Source organism: Tasmannia lanceolata, unplaced genomic scaffold (genome assembly GCF_043159265.1).
Source record: "Tasmannia lanceolata isolate RefF3 unplaced genomic scaffold, GAP_Taslan_0.1 ptg000019l, whole genome shotgun sequence".
NCBI classification, from domain to species: Eukaryota; Viridiplantae; Streptophyta; class Magnoliopsida; order Canellales; family Winteraceae; genus Tasmannia; species Tasmannia lanceolata.
The window spans coordinates 18,821,924-18,845,736 of record NW_027518696.1 but is presented as its reverse complement, the minus strand read 5'-3'; the positions used below and the strand labels follow the sequence as shown (position 1 = coordinate 18,845,736).

At 38.4% G+C, this 23,813-nt stretch overlaps 1 protein-coding gene across 3 annotated transcripts in view; it reads left to right on the top strand.

Moving 5' to 3' along the window:
- Positions 1-3,477, top strand: part of LOC143853513 (heat-inducible transcription repressor) — a 56,439-nt gene extending 52,962 nt beyond the window's left edge. For all 3 annotated transcript variants that reach the window (XM_077363308.1, XM_077363309.1, XM_077363310.1), the window contains exons 7-11: positions 1,068-1,288; positions 1,675-1,805; positions 1,918-2,267; positions 2,368-2,471; positions 2,918-3,477. In XM_077363308.1, the coding sequence (XP_077219423.1) occupies positions 1,068-1,288; positions 1,675-1,805; positions 1,918-2,267; positions 2,368-2,471; positions 2,918-2,988 (877 nt within the window). In that variant the 3' untranslated portion in view covers positions 2,989-3,477. The remainder of the gene's footprint in view (positions 1-1,067; positions 1,289-1,674; positions 1,806-1,917; positions 2,268-2,367; positions 2,472-2,917) is intronic.
- The last annotated feature ends 20,336 nt before the right edge of the window (positions 3,478-23,813 follow it).

Sequence of the window (23,813 nt, the reverse complement as noted above, 5' to 3'; positions counted from 1 at the left end):
TCGAATCGTAAATCATAAGAGTTTCAAAACAATGCATATGGAAACATATGCAAATGATGAAATTTAAGATAAAACTTCGGGGAAATGCTAGAATAAGCACAAATACATACTTAGAAACGATCACATAAGCAAGAAAGAATGAACAATGATCACATGCACCCTGGATGCATTGTATTACCATGTTTCCTATCTTCAATCATACATTTTGGTCTAACCATGATTGATCCAATCCATTCATATGATAGACCTCGCCTTAGGTGGTTCAATACCCAAAAATTGTTGCCATACAGTGGTCCTAACTATCTAATCAAGATCTATAAAAAATAACAGATAATATAAACACTCAACGGTCCATATCTGTTTGGCAGGAAAATTGGCGACGATTTACAAGGACAAGTTGTAGCACTCTTTTTATTGTTTTTGGTCTTAATGTTCTTAATCCAGTCTGCATGGCATATTTGTATGTGATCCTGACCGTTCATCTGATGAGCCTCATTGTGGATGGCCATAGCCCCAAAAAAAGACTACTCTGTCGATCTTAATTATTTGAATGGAGTATTTCATCCATTGAATGTGGAATGCTGACAACTTCATTTTTAATTGCCTCTGCAGTCCTCAGAACTCACAAGTCCCTTGACCTGATTAGGATTACCTGATTGGTGTAGTTTTTGCTGCGATGAATCCGCACATGCATTTTCTTTGACAGGTTGGGAAGAAACTTGATGTGCTTATTTTGAACAAGTTCCAAAGGTTGACCTCGAGATCAGTGCATTTATAGACACGTTTGGATATTATACAACCTCAGTATATTTAGGAGTATCTGAAAGTGTAATGCCTATATTGCTATGTGATACATCCAGTAAGGGGGTCCACTTGAACTATCCACGTAACACTGCCTTGTTAAAAATACAAAAACCACTTGTTACAAAGCACAATTATCAAAAGCTGTATGCCATTTTTGTTTTGAGTATAAATGGGAGGAATGCAATTTCCAAAAGTGTATTTTCGTTCTTGGGATTCACTTGTCTTTTTTGTAATTACCAATGGCATATCTTCATTCATGGCAGGAGAGGAGAGGAACATTCTTTCATTTTGAAACCTGCAAACTCAATGTGGAGGGAACCCATGGCTCATAGTGAAAGAAGTTCTCCGTCATCACATTCGATGGTGGGAAGTGCAGCATCAAATATGCATCCGATCTCTAGAATTCGTGACGGAAAAGGGATTTCCACTTCTGCAAGTGCTGATCAGTATTCAGTTCTTGTGTCATGTCGATGCAACTATAGTGGTAATTATGTATTTGATTACTATAAATTAGGGCATTGCTCAAAAAGTGGATATTCAGTCTCATATTCGTAGTTTGAAATTTCGGCCGAAATTCGAAATTTCGGATCTCAGCCAGGTCCGACATTGAAACACCGAAAGTACCCTGTTTCGGTGTCGGTCCTGGATTTCGGCTGAAATTTCAGCCACATATACTTATTTTTTTTCTTATGGATTTTCATAATTTTGGCCAAAATTTCGGAAATTTCTGCCAAAATTTCGAATTTTTCATTTTTTTACTGAATTTTGGCGGAATTTCGACCGAATTTTCTATTTTGGCCAAGGCCGAAACCGATATCGGAACCGAAATTTCAAACCTTGCTCATATTATGTTTTTTCTGTTTATCTCAGAAAGGCTATTTTTCAAGCAGCTGACAAGTTGGTATCCACGCATGTCGAGAGATCTCATGGTGTCTGTTGCTTCAGAAATGTCAGAACAAACTTTTAGGCCTAGTAAAGGAATATCTCAACTTCCTGTTCAGGTTTTCATACCTATCAAAATTTTCTGCCTCAATGTTGGTCTCAAGAAATGTTCTTAGATTTTTAAGTTTGAACAACCTTCTCTAACATGCGCGAAGCTTGTAAAATTTTCAGGTGCTGACCCTACAGGCTTCAAATTTAACTGAAGAAGAACTTACCTTAACAGTCTTGGCTCCTGCATCATTTACTTCACCCCCTTCAGTAGTGTCTTTGAATTCTGCACCATCTACCCCAATGAGCCCCTTTGTCGGTTTTACTGAGTTTACGGGAACAGTTGGTGGGGAGAGACACGGAAGCAGCTTGCAGAGGTTAAATTTGGTGCCCCTTGTGTCGGATAATAAAAAAGATAATGGTGGAGGAAGATCTGTTTCTCTCAACGAGCAGGCAGTTTCAACATCTGATGTCATTCCAAGTACTGGTTTGGGCTGTACACATTTATGGTTGCAGAGTGCAGTTCCTTTAGGGTAGTATTCTGCTATTTCTTTTGTTTCTATTTTAAAGTGAGACATTATTTCATATATCTAAAATAATTTACGTGAGGATTTTTCTTTCAATATATTTTAGATGTGTACCCCCTCGATCGACGGCCACTGTCAAGCTTGAGTTGCTCCCATTGACTGATGGTATTATTACACTTGATACACTGCAGGTTTCTGTTAAAGAGAAAGGTATTAATCTGTTAATTCCTGTCATTATATCTCCTATTCCATTTTCAACTTGCTGACAGGCTGACTAGACTATTCTTTACCTAAAAAACTGGCAAATTGGGAAGATAGATCTAGGGCGACCCAGTGCACGAGGCTCCCGCCATTGTAGGGTCTGGGGAGGGCTAGATGTACGCAGCCTTACCCCTGCTTTGCAGAGAGGCTGTTTCTGTGACTCGGAACCCGTGACCACCAGGAAGATAGATCTAACCCTTGTAAAATGCTGAAGCAATAGCATTTTTTTGGACTGTTGTTTTCTATTTGGCATAGACTTGAGAACTCCCTGAATACATGTTACAGTACACATGAAGCCTGATATATTCCACAAACAACTACAGTTCTTTCCACTGCTTTTCTATCTGAATATCAATCAGCAATTCTAATTAAGAAGTGCTTTGACATCATTACAGGTTTGACGTACATTCCGGAACACTCCCTGAAGATCCATGCAACTTCCAGCATTGCAACGGGCATTGTCTAGGTTATTTCAACCCATTCTCATTGCTGATCTAATCCTTTCTGGCAAGATAACTTCAACTCTGCTCGTCTGTTTTTCTGGGGTGGAAATGAGGTATCTCTTTTCAACCAGTAATTCTAATTAGGAATTGCTTTAGCATTATTCTGCTATACCCAAGCCACGGATCATTTCTTTGTCGCTGTTCGATCGATCCATTATTGTAAGCCATCATCTAACAATGTCATTTTTGCTTCCCTAGAAAGGGAAGAGAGGAATTCAGAAATGTATACCATGTACAAGAAGCCGTCTGTGTGATTCAATTCTCTTAGTTGTGGTTAAAATGTGCCAAGCTACGGATCATTTCTTTGTCGCTATTCGATCGATCCATTATTGTAAGCCATCATCTAACAATGTCATTTTTGCTTCCCTAGGAAGGGAAGAGAGGAATTCAGAAATGTATACCATGTACAAGAAGCCATTTGTGTGATTCAATTCTCTTTGTTGTGGTTAAAATGTGTAGGTAATAGTACATTTTAGCAACTTCTCAGATACTCCCATGATTCATGTAGAATTCAAGCTGTTCTTAGATGTGCCCATGATCATGGAGAATTCAAGTATGTTTTAGATGGGGAAATGATATCCTCACCACCATGTTTGATAATGATGCTCCTCACTCTAAAGGGGCGGCCCAGTGCACGAGGCTCCTGCCATTGCTGGGTCTGGGGAGGGCTAGATGTACGCAGCGTTACCCCTGCTTTACAGAGTGGATGTTTCTGTGACTTGAACCCATGACCACCAGGTCACAATGGAGCAACCTTACTGATGCTCCTCACTTTATTAGACATTATTTATTTATTTATTGTTAATGGCTTTTTTTGAAATTATAACAGCCTTTAACACCTAATTACAGAATTGCGAAATGAAGAGTGCCATTATTAAGTAGGAAAATGCTAAAAAGAAAGTCACTAAAGAAAGACACTTATTGGGTTCCCTTCTGCATCTTTTATGTGATCAGATTCATTGGTCCAAACGGGTAGTTGTTAGGCCGGCCAAATGGTGTTGAGATCACCTTGATCGGATGATCCTTGGCCACAAGAAAAGCTAAACCGTTGGTTTTTGTAGTCCATTATGTGCATGGGATGCTGGTTCAGGATGGGACAAAGACAATGCGGGCTGTCGGTAGCCTCATGATGTTCTACGAGGTCAATGGTCTTGATTTAAAATACATACAACTATACCCCCTTGAAGAACCTTAAAATTGCCTTTTATGCAGATATCTTGACTTTGGGAAGACCTGTGTTTTTGGTAAGCAGTTACCCGAGTCTCGGTAGGAGGATTTAATTGGTTTTGGAATGGAGGAGGCTTTACTTGAGAAGGGAAAAAGATATTTTTTAGAAGGGATATAAAAATGGTAAAATTAAAATTTTAAACTCATTTTCTATCTTAGGGATGATCAGAAAGGGGGGCATATTTTTTTTAAAAAAGGGGGTAAGTATAAAAAAAATATTAAAAAATAAAGGTATATTTTTTTTCCAAACAAATTAAGGGGGGAAATTGTCCCCCTTCCCTTTCAAGTGCCATCGCCCTGTGAGGAGGCACCCTCCTTCTCCCAGACCCACAGGCTATATTGCGGAGTTTCTTAGAAAGAGTTGCCTGGGGCACTTGGCCATTCTCTACTTACTTTGTTTGGATAGCAAAAGAAACATTTTTTTAGGAAAAAATTTTCTTGGAGAAATTTTTTATTTCCACAATTTAGAGGAAGATGATAAATTTTAGAGACGTCTTTATAAATTAAAGGTCCTGTACAGTAAACTTGAAATGCAGTGGTTCAAGTCACTTTTTCATACGTAATGAAACAATGGAAAGGCATGATACTTTGGAAAAGTTTTTCCTTTTCAAACTTTTCCAAATAATTCTTGGAATCCAAACAGAGCCTAAGTAGATACACTTTTTCATTTTCCAAAAAGGAATGCAGAACTCTCTTGGGTTGCCAAGGCAAAGTGGCATTATGGGCGCTGGGGAGATACTCACCTCCAGTACCATATAAATTCTCGTAAACCAATGTAGTACACTAGGGGTGGACATGGTTCGGTTCGGTTCGGTTTTGGGCTAAACCCAGAACCGAACCATATATAATCGGTTCCCTTAAATTGGAACCAGAACCGAACCATATATGTATGGAACCGAACCGAACCAGAACCATATATAATCGGTTCGGTTCTGGGTTTACCCAACCTTCACCAATGGCCCTGTTTATTAGGCCATGTCCACCCCTAATTTCTAACAATTCATTCATACAACCTGATTGTGGATATTACTCTGTTTTTGCAGCTGTCTGTTTGTAGGCATTGATTGGATGTTTGGGATCATCCGGTGAGACTAACTTTCTGATCATGTCATGTTCACAACAGGGTCTACCAAATAAAGGGTTCGGATCACACTATCTGACATGGGTGGGCGCATATCAGGCCTCTCATGCACTTTTTTATTGTACCATTTTCCATTTTTCTGGCAGTCCAGAGTGTTTATAACTTTATATAGATAGTGGGGTGATTTTATCAAATTGGCGGGGGGTGATTTTAAGAACTTAAGGTGAGGGTCGGTTCTCAGTTCGGTTTTCGGTTCCGGAATCCGAAACCCAGAACCGAACCGAATCTGCACCGGTTCTCGGATTTCAGAACCGGAACCGAACCATATACATATAGAACCGAACCGAACCGAGCCGAACCGAACCATATGTGCCGGTTCGGTTCGGTTCCTCGGTTCGAACCGGAACCATGTCCACCCCTATAGTACACTGTTAACAGTAAATCTGCCTACCAAACTACAGATTTGCAAGGTCTTAGCATGCCGAAAGAAGAAAAACCAAAGTCACTGAAAATGCATCTTTTGTTTTGTTTCTGTCATTTCGTGGAAAAGATGCAAGACCATTCAAGGGAACCCTTCTATTTAGAAGCTCAGAAAACACAGCCTTGTAGCTCATTTGCCTTCTTTTCTGGAATCAGTTGAAATAAATCCTCTCTACTTCTAGATTTGTTATCTTATTGATTTAGAACGCCATGATCGTATACAATGGATCTAATCAAAACTATTCTACAGGTCTATTGAAATTAATCTTATCTAATCTAACCGTTCAAGTAATCTAGAATACAAAAGAGAGTAAGAACTTACCTCAATCTGCCATTGCGGATGATCGATCTGGGCTGGATCATCTACTGCCTCTCTGAATAGATAATCAATGAAATTTACTAGAATAGTTTTATTATTCATCTTGAATGAGATATTATTAGACATCATTCTCCTAAATTTACATGGTATTAGAGCAAGGTTGCTCATTTTGTACAAAGCATATGCATATGGGCTTTTTTATCAAAGGAAATAATCATACTGCAAGGATTGTAGGGAATTTTAAACTTAATTAAAGATGGCGAACAAAGACTTTGATTCATTTCTTTGACATGATTGGCTTTATCTTACATTGAGGAATATTATCTACAATTTATTACTGAGTTCTGGGATAGTTGCAGATCCATAACTAATGAAAATCCAAAAGAAAACGAGGTATGGGTTTGGAAATTAAGATTGAGGAATATGGCACTCCTATAGAAGTGGTTATGGAGATTTGGCAAAGGAAAAGAGATTCTGTGGACAAAAATTATGGCGGAAAGTATGGGGTGGGAACTAAAGATTGAATTTCAACATATAATATTTCTTGCTACAAACTACGATCTATGGTTTTTGCACTGAGTGTGTGCATGTGTGTGCATGTGTTATGTTATTTTTTTTGTAGAAATGGCCGGTTTTCTTTAAGGCCAGTCTAGTTGATGCAGATTGTAGGCCTAATAAGTGGCATATTTGCACATTAGGATTTATTTCCATGTTATTTAGTTTCTAGGGTTTATATTTTCATTTCATAGTTTTAGGATTTTATTTTCCATGGAATTTTATTTCAATTGCCTATAAATAGGCCTCATTGTATTAGGAATTACAACTTTTTGATGATTAACTAAATTGAGAGCTTCCCCCCCCCCCCCCCCTCCCGCGCGCGATTTCTTCCTTCCTCTATTCCTCTATTCCTCTTCTCTTCTCTTCTCTTCTTCTACTTCTTCCTAAATTCTTTTCTTCTACTCCTCTCTTCTCTTTGTATTCTCTTTTTCTCCCCTTTCTTCTAGTTCTCTTCCCTATCCTATATCAAACTTGGTATCAAAGCACCATTCTTCCCTGGGCACCCCCACATTCTCTCTTGTCTCTTCATTATAGCCCCCCATTTTCTTTTAGCCACCCCCTTCTTTTTGTTTTGCAGAACAAAAAAGGCAAAGACAAACCCCTTTGTCTTCTTCCTTGGACCACCACCCTCTTAAATTATTTATTAGCTTATAAATAATCTAGGGACAATCCCTCCTGTTTCTTTTAGACTCCCCCATCTTGTCACTACAGTATCCCCCTTTCTACCTTTCGGCACCCGCAAAAAAAAAATCAGACAAAAAAAAATAGAAAATTCTTCTCTCTCATCTTTACACTTTCTCTCTCCTCTCCCATCTCATTTTCTCTCTCTTCACTCGGTAATTTCTGCTCAAAATTGGGTTCTCCATCAATACGAAAGTTGTTTGTAACAACTTTTAGAATATATCTAGCCCACTTTCAGAAATCACTAGCGAGTGTAAGCACTACAACGACCAACTTTGGCATCCGTCGATTTTGGTCCGACCATTGATCCGATCAATCCAGGAGTCCGATTTGAGATCCGCGAAAAGCAGTGTCTTCCATTCGACATGACAAACAAATCAGGCGATTGATTTTATTTTTCGACGCCGATCCCAATGGCTCCGCCAGATGTTCCAGATTTTTATGGGTACGACGATAGTTATTTGAAGGGTCAGACTCACTATAGCTATTATGAGGATGCATGTCTGCAGTGGATCTATGCTTTGGATGCATATGATGTGTACTGTGACTATGATGACCGTGCACCCATCTACCGACACAGAAAAACTGCAAGAGGACAAGGTCAGTCATTTTGGACGCACATGGTGACACAGTGCCATAACTCAGGCGAATCTTCATACAATCGATGGGAGGATGTTCGTTATGATTTTCTGAGAGCTTATGCCCCCCATGCCTCTTTATCGGTCCAGGTAGAAAAAAATACGTGAAGAGGCAGCTCGCCACGAAAGTGAAGAAGCTGCTCGTCGTGAACGAAAAACCGTAGTCCGACATGCACGAGAAGCCGAAATTGAAGCAGAAAACAGATATCAAGAGCGTAACATGCATTAGAAGAAATTTGCTAACACTACTGAGGAGCCGCATGCTTCTCCAGTTGACATTGTTGATGAGATCATTATAGTTGAGTCCTTGATTATGTCAGATACTAAGTCCATGATGGCAGATATTGAGTCAGAGATGTTTGATATAGAGCCAGAGAGTCTAGTGATTACTGAGGCCGACGATGATTCAGAGATTTTCACAGGGCCGATTGCCTAGCATCTAGAGAGAGAACTTGACACTTGTACAGTAGAGGCAGATATTGTGACCGAGCCATGTGAGACTACTCCATTGACTGAGTCGACCGAGCATCATCCTGAGTCAGAGCCGAGTGACCTGACTTTTGAGCCATTTCTTGAGACTAAGGATGGACATGGTTCCGGGTAAAACAGAAGAACCGAACCGAACCGAACCAGCTGCTTCTGTTCAGTTCGGTTTTGTAATTTCATGGTTCGGTTTTGGGTCCTAGATCTTGGAACCGATGGATGTCGGTTCGGATCTGGGTTTGGGGACCTGGAACCGAGAACCGAACCGAACCGTAACTTAATTCTATTAACTTATTATTTTATTACGTATTAACAAAAGTGGGGGTGTTGATATCATTCTTAAGGCTAAGAATTTGTTAATTCTTTAACAAAACAAGGGGTTGCTGATATCATTCAAAAGAAATTAATAAAGTAAGAAAAAGAAACCCTAGATATGCTTTGCAAAGTGCAAGCAAACCCTTTCTACTTTACTACTTTCTCCCTTTCCGCCTCCACCTCCATTGTTCGTCCATCCAACAACTCCGGTCTCCGGCATCGATTTCCATTGTGAAGAAGAAGAAGAAGAAGAAGAAGAAGGTATGGGATAATCTTTCAATTTCTATCTTTTTCTTTCTTCTTAAAGAAGTTTTTGAAAGGGTTTTGGGTTTTGGAAGGAATTTGCAATTGTGAGAGTAGCCACACAATGTAAATAGGTTCTGATGATCCCATAATATGAAGTTCATTAGATGGAAATGGGTTTTTGGGCACAACCCACTTTTTTACTGCTTGCAAACCTAGAACCGAATAGAACCGATTAAATTCGGTTCTAGTTTGGTTCACTTGGTTCGGTTCTGGGTCCAGAATTTGGGAACCGAAAGTAAGTGGTTCTGTTCTTGGTTACCCCAGAACCGAACCAAACTGAACCATGTCCACCCCTACCTGAGACGGATGATCGAGAGAATATTCTGGAGCATTGCCCTATCTTTGAGCAGATTGTCGAGCTTTGTGTTGACATAGAGGAGCATCCTGGCCGTGTTGAGTCTCCTATGGATATTCCGACCAAGGATTTTAGCACACTAGTTGACATCACTGAGCCTGATACAGTTATAGCAAGATGGTTTTGTTGCTGATTCCATTGCGCCAGATTTGATACTAGTAGATGATGGCTTTATTGAGGCTAGTCATGGATTGGTACTGCCCATAGCTGTCATGCCGGTACTACCGACCCAGGAGTACGTTGCTATCTTTCCAGCTAGTTTGCTTCTTCAGCATGGGTTGCATTATTATGATTCTACATGAGTGATTTCTTCCCTCTCATTCTACCAGTATTTAAGGCTGTTCTCATTGTTATCACACGCATTATACATGATAGAGTTTGATTTGTTCCTACTGCTCTTGCTCGAGTTGCTTATCTACATATTTGATCCATGTGGACTAGAACTGGAGGTCGAGTTCTTTTCAAGCGTGGGAGAATGATGCAGTTTGAAGGCCCAATAAGTGGCATATTTGCCCATTAAGATTTATTTCCATGTTATTTAGTTTCTAGGATTTATATTTCCATGTTTTAGTTTTAGGATTTTATTTTCCATGGAATTTTATTTCAATTGCCTATAAATAGGCCTCATTGTATTAGAAATTACAACTTTTGATGATTAATTGAATTGAGAGCTTCTCCCCCAAATTTCTACCTTCCTCTTTTCCTCTTCTCTTCTCCCCTGATTTCTTCTTCTACTCTTATATTCTCTTCTTCGCCTACTCTTCTTCTATTCTTCTTCTTCTATTCTTCTCCTTCTATTCTCTTCTTTCCCTATTCTTCTTCTCTTCTTCTCCCTTTCGTCTATTTTCCCTTCCCAGTCCTACATCACTAGTCTCAATAAAATCTAAAAATCAACTTGTTGGTAAAATTAAAAAAGAACTATTGGTGAAAGAATTATCATAAAAGACATTTCTGGCTATTCAAGTTGTTAGATTTAAGCTAGGGCCTCTTCCGATGCAAGCAAACTACTAAGAATCCACCAAAAGTAGTAAAGTTGCTAGAAAATTGAACAGTCACACAAACAATCCAATAAATATTCTCAAATTCTAGGGAGACACAATGATTTTATCGAGATTTTTACAAATAACATTAATACTAGAGAGAGATAGTCACAAATCACAACCAAATCACAACAGAGAGAAACCGACTTTTCAAACTCTTCCCTCTAAATGGCGAAGAGAAAAACGATGCTAGCTAAGTTGATGAACTATGTCACAAATATCTCTGATGTTTTCAAAATATCGCATTTTTATCGCGACATTTTGGTAAAACAACAAAATCCTGAAATCAACCCGAGATTTTAAAAGTATAGTGATATTTTCATTTTTATCATAAAATATTGCAATAATATCACAATATTTATCCCTATATATTTATGATATTTTTATTTTGAGGAATGATGGATGCAAGAACGCCCTTTCACAAACAGCTGGAAACGGGTCCTTGATTGGACCCACATCATTAAGTGCAACTGATTTTACTTTCTCAACCGATTGTAAAAGTTACCGAAAATGATGTGGATCCAATCAAGGGCCCTTTTCCTCTTGTTTATTTAAGGGCGCCCTTGCATCTATCATTCCTCTTTTATTTTATTCATTTTCTTAAATTTTAGATATTTATATATATTTAAATAATTTTATTTTTATCGTTTTCCTAATATAAACCCGAAAAATAAAAAATAATAATTTATCCCGATATTTGCATTTATTTCTTACTAATTTTATTTTTATTGTTTTCTAATGGATTTATTTCTGATGCATTTTCCATTGAACCACAAACAGCTGGAAACAAAGCCTATAAGAGAAATTTTGGTAGCCGTATCTACCTGAATGATCCAACTAGTTTTGATGGATTTATTTCTTACTAAATAATTCTGATCCATACCCGATTTTCCAGTTGCGAGACCAACTCATTTGAGGCAACTTGCTTGGTCAGCCATATTCGGTTTTATTCCCTTGACTTATGAGGTCTTGCATTGTCGCATAGATTATTGTCACGTCCCAAACCCCCCATGGGCGTAGGACATGACAGCGCCGTACAGCTGCAAGACAAATCTCACAAATGTACAAGGCTACATAGCAATAACAGAAATAACTTGGCATTTCATAACTAAAATATCAAAGTTCAAATAATGCAGACCCATCAGAGTCAAATCAAATCTCATCTCTCCCCAAGAGTCAAAGCAAAAATAAATAATACGGTCTTTACATCTTATTCAAAGTACTCACTTCCTAATGAACTGAAAATAATTAAACTAATCTCTGAGCCAAAGTCCAAATCCAAAGCTAAGTGTCATGTTCCTCGTTAACGTCACGAGGGTCAAAACCTGAAAATGTTATATAACCACAGTCAGCTGAAAAGCTCAGTACATAATAAAGCACTACTCTAAGTACAGTCTAAGCATACCAAGGCTCAATAGGGTCAGATAACAAAGTCAAAACTGAATACTGAAGTCTCAACTGAACAATAGGCACAAAGTGGATATAGTGCATGTCAAATAAGGTTCTAAATCAAAAGTGCGTTAAGGCAATTCAATGTCCGAGTTATGTTAAAAAAGTCAACGGTTTTTAGAATTCAAATACACTTCAGAGTCATCGGCATGGTCCAGAAGACATGTTATTGCTTATACACTGACAACCCACGATGTTGGAACTAGTTCCTCAGAGTTCAGATACATGTCGACAAGGCCAGCGTTTTATATCACTGACGGGCCAGAAGTTTCAATGTACTACCCCCACGGTGGGTTTCAAAAATGCCAATTGTACTACCCCCATATGGCAGGGTTTCAGAAATACCCAAGCCTCCACAGAAGTGTCCAAAAATAGGTTCAGAGATTCATATTCAAATAGTTCCAAAGATTCAAAATTCAAACTGAAAGTTTCAAAGGTTCAGAGTTCAAAACAGTTATTTCAAAGGTTCAGAGTTCAGAACAGTTATCTCAAAGGTTCAGAGTTCAGAAAAGTTATCTCAAAGATTCAGAGTTCAGAACAGTTATTTCAAAGGTTCAGTGTTCACAACAGTTATTTCAAAGGTTCAGAGTTCAGAACAGTTATCTCAAAGGTTCAGAGTTCAGAACAATTATTCATATCAGTTATTTCAAAGATTCGAAAGTACGGTAGGTGAAACAAAATGACATGCTAGACTCAAAGCTAATTCAGAAGTTCAAAGGCATCAATACAGGTTTCCAAGATCAATATTGATTCAAAGTGAAAAGGGTTTATAGATACCCAAGGTAGTACGTTATTACGTACCTCAATGTCGTTCGTTCTTTCCTTAAATCCATTTATGTTTCAATGTTCCGATCTGAACAGGGCATAGGTAACAAATAAGGGTTCCAGAAGGTAACCCCTAAAGCCAAAAATCTAATATTTAATGTTCACATAGATTTTCAAAATTTCCAGAGTTCTTTTTAGTGTTTTTTTAGAATTGAAATCATCATGGAGTCTTCAAGCATTTATGAAACTGTTTTTATCATAAAATACGTCTTCTCCCGAGTCCATAGAGTACAAAAGCATCGAAAAGGGATAAGAGATGAAGAAGTTATGATTTTTCAAAGTTTTGCAAATTTTCAGGGTTCGGAAGTCCGAAAGTTTCCTTCAGAACTCCGAAGGCCTCGGACTAGGTTTTTCGGAAAAATTCCAGATTCGTCCCGAAAACTTCAAAAGGCCATAACTTCTTCGTTTTAGCTATGATTCGAGCGTGGTTGGATTCGTTGGACTCGTATCTACGAGAGGAATCCATCTAATCCAATTTCACGCTCCAAAATCTCAGATTTATTTATCATAATTAATCTAAGATTTTAGGGCATAAACCAACCCTCGATTCTTAAAGTTCCAGAACTAAATTCTTAGTTTATTAGGGATCTTTAAATTCATCCCTAAATTCTTATACAATTTTTTACGCAAAACCGACATAAATCTCACCTTGATTCACGGCTTCGACTCTGAAATCGCGATCTCCTTGATTTTCTTCTTCTATTTCTCTCTCCAGGGCTCTCTCTCCAGGGCTGAACAAAACGTTTAGTGTTTGTTTTAGCCACAAAGCGATGAATTTATAGGCTTTCTTAAGATGCCCTAATTAGAGTCAAATTCAAACGGACAAAAATGCCCCCTTTTGATAGAGGGGAACGAAATTTTAAGGGTATTTTGGGTATTTACATTCTACCCTCCTTAAAAAAAATTTGTCCTCAAAATTTACTTATCACGCACCTGAATTTTCAAACAGAAACAAATATTTTGATCTCATTTTCTCCTCCAGCTCCCAGGTGGCTTCACGTTCAGAATGATTCTACCACTGAGCTTTCACATATAGAATAGTCCTTCGCCTGAGGACCTGCTCCTCACGATCCACAATACGGATAGGTTGCTCTTCAAATGATAGATCTTCTCTCAGAATTAGAGGTTCCAATTCAATCAAATGGTTCAGATCTGCTACGTACTTTCATAACATAGACACATGAAACACATTGTGCACTTCAGATAACGATGGAGGTAAGGCCAGTCGATAGGCTACTTTTCCAATCTTTTCTATTATTTCATAAGGTACCACAATTCTCGAGCTGAGTTTTCCTCTAACCCCAAAGCGCATCACTCCCTTTGTGGATGATACTTTCAAAAGTACCTTATCTCCAGTCTGAAAAACAATTCTCTTCGTCTGACATCTGCATAGCTCTTTAGTCGGCTTTGTGCCGCGCGAAGATGCTCTCTAATCAACCGAATTTTATCCACGGCTTGTTGAACCAAATCCGGGTCTAAGAGTCTTCTTTCACCTACATCATCCAACATATAGGTGATCTACATCTCCTCCCGTAGAGTGCCTCAAAAGGTGCCATCTGAGTACTGGCTTGATAACTGTTATTGTAAGAGAATTCAATCAAGGGAAGACGATCATCCCAAGATCCTTTCAATCCATTACACAAGCTTTAAGCATATCTTCTAAAATCTGGATGGTTCTTTCAGATTGTCCATCTGTTTGGGGATGAAACATTGTACTGAAATTAAGGGAAGATCCCATTGCTGAATGCAAACTATTTCAGAACTGAGATACAAAGATGGTGTCTCTATCAGATACAATAACTTTAGGCACGCCATGGTACTTAACTATTTGATCAACATACAATCTGGCCAACCTTTCCAGTGTCAGACTGGTTCTAATAGGTATGAAATGAGTTGTCTTTGTCAATCTGTCCACAATTACCCACGCGGAATCATTGCCTGAGGGAGTACGAGGTAAAGCCGACATAAAGTCCATCGTAATCTCCTCCCACTTTCATTCTGGAATAGGAAGTGGTTGTAGTGTTCCGGGTGGTCTCTGATGTTCTGCCTTAATCACCTGATAAGCTAGGCATTGAGATACATATTGAGCTACCTCCTTCTTCATATTATTCCACCAGAAATTTCCTTTCAAGTCCATATACATTTTTGTACCTCCAAGGTGTACAGAATAGCGCGAACTGTGCGCTTCCTTCAAAATTTCATTTTTTTCAAAACAGTCATTCGGAATACAAATACGGTTACCAAACATCAAGGTACCATCATTGTGAATTCAGAATTCAGATTTAGATCCTTCTTCTAACTTATTCCTAATTTTACAATGTTTTGGGTCTTATTCTTGAGCTATTCTAATTCTTTCCTGCAATGTGGGCCGAACTTGGAGTGCTGCCATTAGTACCTCAAAGTTTGGACCACGAATTTCTATTTCTGATTTTCGGAGGTCTTCCAAAATATACTTTTGAGAAGTAATCAAAGTTGTCAGATTTGCAGACGACTTCCGACTTAGAGCATCAGCTACCACGTTAGCCTTTCCGAGGTGATAGCTTATGGTTAAGTCGTATTCCTTCAATAGTTCTAATCAACGCCTCTGTCTCATGTTAAGTTCTTTCTGAGTAAATATATACTTCAGACTCTTATGATCAGTAAAGATTTCACATGGTTCTCTATACAGATAATGCCTCCAAATTTTCAAAGCAAACACGACAGCCGCCAATTCCAAATCATGGGTCGGATAGTTTTCTTCATAAGGTCTCAACTGGCGTGATGCATACACAATCACTTTGCCATTCTGCATTAAAACACAGCCTAAGCCTTTCTTCGAGGCATCACTGTAAATTGTAAATCTCATTCCGCTAATAGGCAAAGTCAGGATGGGAGGTGAAACTAGCCATTGCTTCAATTCTTGAAAGCACTTTTCGTAATTCTCAGCCCAAACAAATTTTGTCCCCTTCTGTGTCAAACGGGTCAAAGGGGCAGCTATACGCGAAAAGTCCTGAAGAAAACAACGGTGGTAACCCGCCAAACCCAGGAAACTACGAATTTCAGGAACATTATTCTGTCTATCCCACAACATTACTGCCTCCATCTTCTTTGGGTTTACGGATACTCCGTCTTTAGAGACCACATGACCCAAAAAGGAGATTGAGTCAAGCCAGAATTCACACTTCTTAAGTTTCCCATATAGCTTCTCTTTTCTTAAAGTTTCTAAGACAACTCTCAAATGACGTTCGTGGTCAGACCGACTTTTAGAATATACCAGAAAATCATCAATGAATACAACCACAAATTGATCTAACAATGGTCTAAATATCATGTTAATCAGATCCATAAAAGCTGCTGGTGCATTTGTTAATCCAAATGGCATAACAAGAAACTCAATGGCCATATCGAGTTCGGAAGGCCGTCTTTGGAACATCTTCTTATTTGATTCTTAATTGATGATAACCCGATCGAAGGTCGGTCTTTGAAAACACACATGCCCCCTGCAATTGATCAAACAAGTTATCTATTCGCGGAAGCGGATATTTGTTCTTTATAGTGACTTTGTTTAATTCTCTGTAATCTATACATAACCCCATACTTCCGTCTTTCTTCTTAACGAAAAAAACTTGTGTTCTCCAAGGTGAAACACTGGGTCGCACAAAACCCTTATCTAACAGTTTCTTCAACTGACTTTTCAATTCTTTCATTTCCAAAGGTGCCATACGATACGGGACCTTAGAGATAGGCATCGTTCCAGGAGCTAAATCCACAGTAAACTCAACTTCTCTGCTTTGAGGTAGACCTGGAAGGTCTTCAAGAAATACATCTGTAAATTTCTTAACTACAGGGATATTCTCAATCTTCTTAGTCGACAAGTTTGCATTGCAGACAAAACCATAGGAGTCGAGTGAGCTCCACTCCCTTCAAAACAAAATTTCTCCTCTCCAGGGATCTCAAAATTCACTACCTTATTATTACAATCTACTAAGGCATAATGGATTGACAACCAGTCCATTCCCAAAATCACATCAAAGTCAGACAACTCCAGCAAGATAAGATTTGCTAACATATCTCTATTTTTAATTCTAATAGGGCGCATCTCACTAATTCTGTTAGCCATATTCCTAAATTCAATAAAACGCTTAATCAGAAATCTGTCTAAAGCATAGTTACGTACATCTATTGTATTCATATAGTAATACAAAACATTCCCATTTGAAGCCAATATATATCCCTCATATTTCTTGTGATTTTTACCCAATTGCAAACTTGCATGCCTCCCAAGCGTCCCCAGGTGCATTTGAATTTATAATTGGGCCCTGATCGCGTGACTGATTTATGTGTTATCAGGCGTCCCCGAACACACACAAACCCATCAAGCGCTTCCTAATTGCTTCTTATCTAAATCCCCAATTCTCACAATCAAAGTCTTTTGTTTACATGATTCTACCTAGGACCTAAAGCCCTAGGCTCTGATACCACTTTTCTGTTACACCCCAAACCCCACCCTAGGTGTAGGACATGACAGTGTCGTACACCTGCAAGATGAATCCCACAAATGTACAAGGCTACATAGCAATAACAGAAATAACCTGGCATTTCATAACTAAAATATCAAAGTTCAATTTATGCGAACCCATTAGAGTCAAATCAAATCTCATCTCTCCCCAAGAGTCAAAGAAAAAATAAATAATTTGGTCTTTACATCTTATTCAAAGTACTCACTTCCTAATGAACTGAAAATAATTAAACTAATCTCTGAGCCAAAGTCCAAATCCAAAGCTAAGTGTCATGTTCCTCGTTAACCTCACGATGGTCAAAACCTGGAAATGTTATATAACCACAGTCAGCTGAAAAGCTCAATACATAATAAAGCACTACTCTAAGTACAGTCTAAGCATACTAAGGCTCAATAGGATCAGATAGCAAAGTCAAAACTGAATACTAAAGTCTCAATTGAACAGTAAGCACAAAGTGGATATAGTGCATGTCAAATAAGGTTCTAAATCAAAAGTGCGTTAAGGCAATTCAATGTCTGAGTTATGTTCAAAGTCAAAGGTTTCCAGAATTCAAATACACTTCAGAGTCATCGGCATGGTCCAAAGAACATATTATTGCTTATACACCGACAACCCACGGTGTTGGAACTAGTTCCTCAGAGTTCAGATACAAGTCGACAAGGCCAGTGCTTTATCCCACTAACGGACTAGAAGTTCCAGTGTTACCCCCACAGTGGGTTTCAGAAATGCCAATTGTATTACCCCCATATGGCAAGGTTTTGAGAAATTCCCAAGCCTCCACGGAAGTGTCCAGAAATAGGTTCAGAGATTCATATTCAAATAGTTCCAAAGATTCAAAATTCAAACTAATAGTTTCAAAGGTTCAGAGTTCAAAACAGTTATTTCAAATGTTCAGAGTTCAGAACAGTTATCTCAAAGGTTCAGAGTTCAGAACAGTTATTTCAAAGGTTCAGAGTGATAATGGGATCAAGGTTGAGGTTCTGTTGGGTATGAAATATGGGCATACTATTAATTCTATGGGGAGCTATGGGCATGTGGTCCATGGGGTGAGGGATAAGGTCTGCTAGGAGTTGAATTAGTTATACATATGTGGTAGATATGAATGACATGAGATTAGCTATGACGGATATGGACATGTGGCCATGGGCATGTAGTGTATGAACATGAATGGGTGGCTAATGAATATGTACTATTATTTGATCTACTGGAGTTTGAAGGATGGAATGGATATGAGATTAATGGAGTATGGGGTGTTCGGAATATGGGTATGGTCCGGTTGCAACACAATGTTATGGGATTATGGGTTTAGATTACATGTGTACAGCACATGTGCTAGGATTACATGGTTCGGAATTTTATGGGCATTGGATGCAAAGGGGTTGAGAGTACAGGTTATAAGGCATGAGCGTGGGCTGTTAGGTTTTGACCAAGTGGGTCTTGGATCATTCTCATACACGTACAACATGTATTAAAAAGGATTTGGGTTGCCCTCAATGGGATTCAAACAGAGGAGATTTTGGGACTTAGGAAACCTGGCCAAGCATTTGTTAGGAATAGCACATACGAGTCCTTTGGATAATCTCACTCTATTGGAATCTCTCCAAAATTTGATCAAAGTCCCTTCATCTTAGGATGCTCGAATTTCACGAGGCTTTCCGAATTTGTAGATCAAAGTCAGAAATCTCAAAAATTCAAAGAATCTGAAATAATTAAGAAGTTTGCATGTTTCTTTTAACTCTAGACATAAACTGAACTTGAATGGCCTACCTTTTTGAAGTGCGAAGGCGACCCTTTCTCATGCCTTTGATGACGAACCAGCTGCTCATTGATCCCAAACCAAGGATAGGGACACAACTAACCAAGAGAGTATTTTTTGCCAAGAGAGTTCGGCCAAAATAAAGTGACAGACCAAAAACAATTTCGGATAGCAAGGGATAAGGTAGGATGGAGATGCTTTTCGGCCATGGTAGTGGGAAACTAAGAGTTGGGAATGTTTGGGTTACTAAAGAGTGAAGGAAGCAAGGGTGGAGATCAAGGCATTGAAAATTGGAAACAAATATAATAGTTGGGATGAGAAAGACTAAAATATTCTTTTTTACAAGTTGGGAAACTCCTTGGATAGCAATCCATCCACGTGGGAATGAGGTTAGAAAGTTACTTTGTTCAAACATCGGAAATAATCTCACCTTGGCAACATTCTAGCTAATTCCACTTTAGAGAGATGAGAAAGACGAGAATAATCTTTTTCTATAATAGGCAATCCTTAGGGACAAGAATTCACGCCCAAGATAGGCGTGCAAGCTGGAAATTGGAAAGCACGAATAGTTTTTCAATTAGCAATATCTTCTCTTGATGCAAAAATGGCAATTTTCTAGCTTAGTTTGTCCATTTCCAACTTTAATTATTTAAATTAGCCAGAAAATCCCTTAAAATATCTCCACTTCCAACAAAATATTAGAGTTAACAGCATGGAAAAACGTGCCATGGGAGGAGAGAGAAAGAGTGGAAAGAGAAACGGGAAAATCACCATTTTAGGAGTTTCTTGCTAGATTTCATAACTTGTTTTAAATAATTCATTCCAATTACTAACCCCTAATTTTTTCTTGTTAATTTGAGCCCAATATTTTCATATAAATTCCGAATTTAATTATTTTCGTCCAATGAGAGCCGTCGATTTTTAACGGCGGATCGTTTTTCTAACCGTTGATCAAATTGGTAATCTGATTGGACCAACCAACTTGATCAACTTTGGATCAATGATCCAAACCGTCAAACAACCAATTGATGAGTTAAAACTTGTTGTTAATCAATGAATAATTTCAACGGCCCTCATTTATCTGTACTAATCCGCTGCTTTTTGCAGGTTTTACGCTCAATAAAAGGATCCAACGTTTAATTAGGATTGGGACAAAACTCGATTGATTCAATTTTGACCAAATGACCTTAAATTATTGGAAAAGGCACGTAAACTAATCTCAACCAGTGATTTGATGATTTAAGAAAAATTGGATCTCAGTATAGAACTAGGACTCCAGTAGTAATCCTACCTAATTTTACCCTGATTGATGATCTGTAGGGTTAGATTAGGGTTTCGACGACTTTAAGTACATAAATTATGAGAGTAGGTCTCTCAAAACATTTAGTACACTCAAGCCACCAAACAACGCATTTTTTTTTCAATTTTTGGGTCATAGCATCTTGCTGGTTAAATCCTGCCGCCTGTTTCGAACATTTTGGACTTTGGGAGTGTGAAAATTAGCGAAATTTCGCGGATCATTTGTGGAATATTGTAAGTTAAAGTGAAGCAAAATGAGGTGTCTACAATAGAGAGAGAGAGAGAGAGAGAGAGAGAGAGAGAGAGGTGTTCCTGCGCAGCTGCGTAGGCAACATTTACCTGCGCATTAGTGGCTTAAAAAGCCACCGATTGGTTCGTATGGCGGGTCCACCTTTGCGGGGTCCACAAAAAGCGACTGATCGGTGGCTTTTTAAGCCACTAATGCGCAGATAACTCCCTACACAGCTACGTAGGAACATTTTTCTCATTATATATATATATATATATATATATATATATATATATATATATATATATATATATATATATATTCTAAGAGACACAAACACAAACACAAACCCTATGTCTCCAGTTGACCCAAATCATTTGGATCCATTGGACCATTCAACCCTATTGACAACCTTGATAGATGATTCATATCCAATGAAAAATGGCCTACTATGTAAAGTTGAGAACATAAGTTTATTAATGTAAAAAACACTTAATTTGAAATTTACAACTTGTTTCTGTTGTTAATCAAGTGGCTACCTATTAGACGCAATTTTGGAAATTTCTCGGAAATAGCATACGTGGCATTGTAATCTTCAACATTTATGATATGAAACAACACGTTGCACAAATTATTTAATGTGCCAGGTAACCATGGGCGATAAGATTCGCGCTTATCTTAAACAGATTGTGGCATAGGATACGGTGGGTGAAGCTCACACTCGGCTTTTAGCAAGTTCAAATGAACTACCTAAATGCCCTTGCCACGCTAAAATCCCCCGAAAGATTTAAAAATAATCATTTTGTTGACAAATTTCCTTAATTTGCTCTTTACTAAAATGTAAATCGTATAGCTATGGAATATTAAATTTCACTCTCATCTAAAGAGGATGGTAGGAGGAAGGGAAAAGATTTGAACATGCTAGATCCGATAGATAGCCCATCTATGGTGGGAAATGCGGAGCCATGAATGAATTTTCTGAAACAATCATCGGGCCATCGAGACCTAAAGAGCATGCACTAAATTGTCCATTCCTCCCTTTTCACAGGACCATGTTTTGATAATGGGATGTAGTCCATTAAACAAGGAGTGCAAATATATATGAACTAAGGTATATAATTTATTAGGTCCTAGTTAGCCAAAAAAGAGAATTGATACGTCTAACGAGCCTATTTTGGAGAATTAAATATTCAAACAATTCCAACCTTTTACAAAGAAAAAATGGCACGCACGTAATTTAGGTAAGATTGAAGGGCACTTTGGGATTGATTCTTCTATAAAATAACAAGAGCAGCAGGTTCATATCACGCAATAAGGGTAATGCTTTCAAATGCTCTCTGTCTCTTTACAACAATGTCTTCCTCGCTCTCTCTTTGGCAAAGCCCAAAATATGTAGCAAGAAGGAGGAAATGATGCGACTGTTACCAGTAACAATGATAGTCGTCGTTTGTCGGTGGGCTTTCTTTCTTTGCTTCATAACAAAGAGAGCTTCGAAAAGAGTGGGAATCCGGTCAATACCAGTTTCATCATTTTGCATGTTTTCAGGGTGGTCGAATTTTGCATCACTTGGAAACCTCGCTTGCGAGGTAACCAAATGCTCTTGCAAGAATTTTTTTCTAAAATGATTGGAAAAGAAAAACTTTTACTAGATTTCATGCTTTTCCATTATGCTCTGGTCACTTGTTTTCTAGCAGCAAGAAAAGAATAGAAAGGAAAAGAATCTGACGTGGAAAACTGGAAAAGAAAGGAAAAGAAACTGTGAGAAAATTCCGTTGTTCACTTGGCCGAGAAAGGAAAAGAAAGTATGCAGGCAAAGTGGTTTTCTCAGGAAAGTGATTTTCTCACCCTTTTGGTGAAAAAATTTAGAGGGAAAGTGCAAGAAAGTTTGTTTTCCACGTCATTATTTATATTTTCCACTTGTGTAATTATGCTTTCCCGAGAAAACAAGTGAACGGCGGAAAATGTCAACTCATGTCTAATCACGGGAAAATTTGGCTTACTTTCTTCTCCTTTCCTTTCTTAAGTAGGCAAGTGAACAGAGCCTTAGGGAATAGAGAATCTAAGAGTTTGCATAGGGAGCTTACCTATGTAAACTCCCAAAAAAATATGGTATAGCCAGCCGATAGGACAAATCATCCATTTGGATCGCCACAGTGTAAGTAGGTGGTTCCCCAAAAATCATTTCCATAGGATGATCCTAAGCCTTTGATCTATAGAGATCTATAGAGGGACTGCTCATTATGGAAACTTCTATAGATCAAAGGGTTGGGATCATCCTATGGAAATGATTTTTTATGCACAACCAAATTAAGTTGTGGCCCATCAAATGGACAGTTTGGATCATCCTATGGTGTGGGCAGTACCATTGCGAAAAATACGGATTTACACGGCCACACATCATATAAAATCTAAAAATTAGTAGTCATAAAAAAAAATTGATAGATCAGATGGTTAGGATCATCCTATTGAAAGATTTTTGGAGCACAACCTAATTACGTTGTGGAGATCCAAATGAACGGTTTGGATCATCCTATGGAGTTGGCCATACCGTATTTTTTGGGAGTTTGCATAGGTAAGCTCCATATGCAGACTCTTAGATTCCCTTTTCCATTTCCATTATGGGAAAAGAGAATGTAAGAGTTTGCATAGGGAGCTTACCTACGCAAACTCCACAAAAAATACGGTATAGCCAAACCATAGATTTGGATCACCACATTGTAAGTAGGTGGTGCCCCAAAAATCATTTCCATAGGATGATCCTAACCCTCTGGTCTATAGAGTTCTATAGATGGACTACACATTATAGAAACTTCTCTAGATCAAAGCGTTGGGATCATCCTATGGAAATGATTTTTGGGGCACAACCTAATTACATTGTGACCCATCAAATGGACGGTTTGGATCATCCTATGGTGTGGGCGGTACCTTTCCTTGTGAAAAATAGGGATTTACACGGCCACACATCATATAAAATCTAAAAACGAGTAGTCATAAAAAATAGATAGATCAGAGGGTTAGGATCATCTATGGAAATGATTTTTGGAGCACAACATAATTACGTTGTGGCGATCCAAATGAACGGTTTGGATCATCCTATGGTCTTGGCCGTACCGTATTTTTTGGGAGTTTGCATAGGTAAGCTCCCTATGCAAACTCTTAGATTCCCTTTTCCCTTTCCATTATGGGAAAAGAGAATCTAAGAGTTTGCATAGGGAGCTCACCTATGGCATCTCCCCCAAATATACTGT